Genomic DNA, 5,039 nt, shown 5'->3' with positions numbered 1-5,039 from the left:
CCATTACAGGCAAGAATTTCTTGTGAGAAGAACTCAGGTAAGGAACAAATAACACCATGCGCATGATATTAGTTTTGCCATTTAGTAACCAAGGAGAATTGTTAGCACAATCTGTATGTTCTCAAGTCAGGTGAGATACTTTTGTGCACTTGATCCTTCATACGAGTAAAGCACAGGACTGTGTAACTAGGCAGTACTTTAATTGCCAGGACTCAAATTGCATGTCCAAGAACTTCTGAACCTTGTCTGGACTTCAAAAGCAAACCTAAATTGTAGCTTTCACTCCTAACTTCCCACTAGTAAAACCCCAGATCTGAACAACATAAAATTTTACATCCAAGTATGCTTAAACCATCCTGGTGTTATAGAGTTAGCACAACAGGATTCACTGTATTTCTGGGAAAGACTTCATAAGATTTGCTCACAGGGCACTAGGCTGAATTTCATCCCAGGCCTACCCAAAACCAGGAACGACAGGAGGGCTAAAGGACTCCGGTTCTTGAACAGACCTGCTAGTGTCTTCCTGTGGCTTAAGGAGGACAGGATCTGGGGATAAGATCTGAGTATGGCCACAAGCTGCCATCTGCATCATTGTGAAGCCAAGAGAGGGCTTCACCCAAGAGGGCTGCATGGCACAAAAAATTTGCAGGACCCACAGCAGCTCTTGAGTCAAATGAAACCTTCGCTGGGGACTGGGCTTACTGCCCTGCCTCCAGTAAGCTAAAGCCAGAGTACAGCACTGCACCTTAAGAGATTCATTGGTGAACTAAGCAGAATTTGATTTTTGTTGGATCTTATTGAGTTAAAGCAATCCCAAATGACCTGAAATTTTTCAAACCTTGTTTTTTCATCCTTAATTTTCAGACAGAAAATGAAATTAGAAAGATGGTATTTCAAGGGAAGTGAACCAGTAGTCAGAACATACTAAGAACGTTTTTCCTCCACTGCACTAGTAGAATTTGGCTCACTTCTGCTAATTGTTAAAAGTCAATTAGATATGCAAATATGCATACTCAAAATTTGCATTTGCATGGTGGCCATGCTTCTCTTCATAGCCATGGCAGTCGTGTATTCTAGTGATTAGTTAGACTTTGAGTTGGCTCATTGTGCACAAAATCTCAGACACTGACAGAAAAGCATGCATTTTTGTATACACAGACATGGGCAGGGGATTCTAAAAGTCTGTGTCTGTGTAACCTGCAAGTACCTATGTGTTTGACTAGCTGGTAAGGCTTTGTTTGTCTCTGCCATCTACATCCATGTTTACTTTACTTTGAAGCCTACAATTTGAATTGAAGGGATATTTAGGATTTTGTGAAGGCGTGGGGAAAGCATCACTGGTGCAATTGTGTATCTCATCTCCAGCATGCAAAATCTTCTATCTGCAATGGTAAACATAGTAGCCCACAGGCTGAGGCTACTGAGGTGTGTTTTGCAATTCACATTAATTATTTTGCAGCCTTTTCTTTAAGTATTTACTGTGAAGTCTAGAAACATTCGTATTTCTTATATCCAAAATGCCCACAGTTTGGTTACATTTCACTTCAGTCTAGAAATGCAGAGAGCTCATGTTTAGACTTTATCAAGAAAAGAGATAACAAATGTCAAACAAAGATAGTACCTGAAAGGAAATAAAACAAATAATTCAAAATACTTGTTTAAAAAGTTACAAAATATGACAGCATTAATGGCACTTAAAGCTATAAGCACTTAAAAGATTACCACCATCTTTTTCTCAACTTCTTTTCCTAAATTTCTGTTTTCTTTTTCCCTTTTTTTTTCTTATTTTCTGAGATTATGACTCAGCTTATGTCTAAATCCAAACCCAGCAAAAGGGGCAGAGAGCCCTGAGATTCTATAGTTGCCCTGGCCCTCATGTGAATAGCATATATGCTTTTATGTCTATTTGCAAAAATTCAGATTCAGCTACAGAGAACAGCAGTTTGCTGACATGCAAAGGTATAGCTTTCCTTCTGTCTTCATAGTCTTACAGCATTAAAATTGAAGGGGTTTTTTCAGTGGTAGAAAGTGTGAATGAAAAATTCTTGTAAAAAAAAAAAGAACCACTATTTTTTACACCTATCCAAATATCATTAATGTTTCTCTTCTTTTAAACAACATAGCACAAGATGGTGCACTTTCTTCATATGCACTTTCCTGCTGTGACATTACATTGAATATTTCCTACACAAGCAAAAAAAATCCATTTGTTTCCTTTCCTTTTTTATTTTTTGTCACTAGTTAAGAGAAATACCCACAGAGTTGGTTTTTGTTCATTTGCTGTTAATGAAAAGAGCAATCCGACCCTTTAATGTGTCTGTGTTGATTTTTCAAACCAGCACCCAGCTGGTGGCTGCTTCCATGGACATTCTTTTGGATTTTAGAAAGATAATGCATCTGTTTCAAAAATGGAAAAAAAAAAAAAAAAAAGAAATATCTAGAAGTCTAGCTTGGATCACGTGCCAAAACGTAAACTAAGCCTTACTGAAAGTTTCTAGTTCACTCCAATCATTTCTCCTCTTTTTAATCACCAGGGGAAGGCTTTATGGATGCATACTCCATTAGAAAGATACACTTTGTCATCCCTTTGAAAGGCTCTTCTTACATAGCTGCCCTTTCTCTAGTATTATACCATGGTAGGAGCACTCAGGTGATATCGCCATGGTTCAATCTCTTCATTTGTGTCTTACCCTGGTAATTTTATACAGGCTGAAATTTCCATGTGCATAGCTTTCTGTTGCCATTCTGCAGTGCTGTGTTCCTGATATGTTTTGGCAGAGCAAGCTTGAGTGTTTATGGCACAGTGAAATATTCTTCAATGCTATATAATTCAGACTGAACAAGGAGTCTGTATAAGGCACGTGTCTCAATATATATATGAATATAAAAACACTAACATTGTTAATTCAAGTCAAGCATCTTTTATGTTTAATTTCTGTCTTCAAGTAACACTTTATTTTCATGTTCCCTTTCTTTGGTTTCATTGGGGATCACTCCATTCTCCAGGTCTGAGTGCTGCTGGATGCAGTTGGTCAGGACTGCAGTGCTAGAAGAGTTCTCAGAATTACAGATCTTCTCCATCTCCTCTTCTTTTTTTTCTTCATCCAAGGAGTAGTTCCGGAAGTTTTCATAAATTTTACGCACATCCTCAGGGATGGTCTTTTTGAGGTCTTTGTTTTTCCTTTTGGTCATTTTAGCAGATGATCCAAACTTGTTAATAATGTTGTCCTCAGATGCACCCTGCCCGTGCTTATTGAGCTGATCTGAACCTTTAAGGCGCAGGTTGTTAGGCCTGTTGTTGATGCTTTCCTGAGATGAGGCTTTGAAGCGCCCTGTTTCCAAGGCAGTAAACACAGAGCGCTTCTCTGGAGAGAGCATGTCTAAGGAGTGGGCTCGCTGGTCCAGGCCCAGGCGCCTACGCTCCATGCTCCGGATGGTGGCTGCCCGCTGAAGTTTGTCATGGATCTCCACACTCAGCCGCCTCCGTGTCTCTCTGAACTCAGCCGTCATGTTTGCTTTCCACTCCGCTGCGTGGGCTTTTATTTCTCCAACCTTTACAACAACAAGAGACAGAAATCAATTAAAAAAAGAAAAATTAAAAAAAAAAAAAAAGCTAAACAGGGCTACAGTCTTTCCTATACAATGGTGCAAGCACTTTCTTCTCTGGCGTGAAATCAGAGGCCAGTCCAGCTCCACTGCATCCATCTGTACCCAAACTTCAGCAGCAAAGTGGTTATACTGGGCAAGCTGTAAACATACCAACTAGTGACTAGGTAATGGCTTATGCGGCATAAACTTATCTGCCTGTTCCACATTTTGCCACACATCTTATAACTGTGTTACGTGATGGGAGGTGTTTACTCTAATCCCTTCTCGGTTAGGAATAAAATTCCTGATTTATAATGTCAGTGGTAGATGGCCAGGATTGGGGAAAATTAATCACATATAGAGATACATCAAATGTGCTTCAGAACAGCACAACAACCAGTGTAGCGATACAGTAGTGTATATTCCCAAATTGCTAAGAACAAAGCACCTCCATGGCTGCTGTATTAAATAAACTCAGGTTCTGCACTCGGTGATCCCCGAAGAAGCCATCTTTGGTTCCTCAGTACAGATGACGAAGTATCCATTTAGCACTTTATTACTTATGGCAGGAAGCATCTCACACCCACGATGAGATATCTGATTCACACCTCTAGGTGACTGCTGATGATCAACATGACAGCCAAAATCTCTGCAAAGCCCCCTTTATCAGTGGGGATGCACAGAGGAGGCACTGGGCCTCAGATAGCAGAGATGCCTTCATAAATAAAAGCCAGCACTACCACTCTGCCAAACTTTGTCCATGCCTGCTCTTTGGCTAATCCTGCCAGGTGAGCTTTGCTAGTAATGCAGGAGGAGATTGTCTTAAAAACTGAAATTCTATTAATATCCTTCAAAACAGGCTTCAGCTCAGGAGTCATGCAATTGCCTTCTATTTTCCAACCTTGTTTGAGTGAAACATTAGTTATATTGTCTTTATATCATGGAAGGTATGCTCTGAGTTAATTTAATCATGTTCTCCCCAGTGCTGACTACTTGGTTTCTTCAATTGTGAATAATACAGTATTCAGTAAGGGGCCTGAATCTAAACCTTTATTCAGAACCATATTCCCTGGCATAGGGAAAAGTAGGAAAACTCAATATAAATCACTGTTCTGAAGACAGATTCTTGTTTCTTAATGAAGAGAGACAATTAATGTCTTCAAAACCCACGTGTCTCCAATTTTTAAGGGGAGAACACTGACATTTTTATCACAATTATGTAACTAGTTTCAGAGTGAAGGCTGGCCTTTCTTATTTGATAATTGCAATCCTACTGATGTGTTCTGTGGATTTGGCAGTACTGATAGAGGTGGAACAACCTAGGTTGCTTCTGTTTCATCTTTTCCTCCCTAAAGATCAGAGCAAACTGGATACCAAAGGCAGCCAGTGGAGTAAACCATGGGGAATAATGAGCACTGGACATGCAGAGAAGCATCCTTCTTTAGGACAGC

The 5,039-nt window shown here is 39.8% G+C and overlaps 1 protein-coding gene across 1 annotated transcript in view; it reads right to left on the bottom strand.

Annotated features, from left to right (window-relative positions):
- Nucleotides 1-2,470: 2,470 nt before the first annotated feature.
- KCNK10 (potassium channel, subfamily K, member 10) overlaps nt 2,471-5,039 on the bottom strand; it is a gene marked incomplete at its 5' end in the record, with an annotated part of 15,985 nt that continues 13,416 nt past the window's right edge. Inside the window, one exon of the mRNA XM_010019483.1 lies at nt 2,471-3,552. Coding sequence (XP_010017785.1) covers nt 2,929-3,552 — 624 coding nt within the window. The remainder of the gene's footprint in view (nt 3,553-5,039) is intronic.

The sequence above is a fragment of the Nestor notabilis genome, unplaced genomic scaffold (assembly GCF_000696875.1).
Source record: "Nestor notabilis isolate BGI_N333 unplaced genomic scaffold, ASM69687v1 scaffold7698, whole genome shotgun sequence".
Taxonomy (NCBI): domain Eukaryota; kingdom Metazoa; phylum Chordata; class Aves; order Psittaciformes; family Psittacidae; genus Nestor; species Nestor notabilis.
Note: the sequence above shows the minus strand (reverse complement) of the source record. Positions and strands in the feature narration are given on the sequence as shown.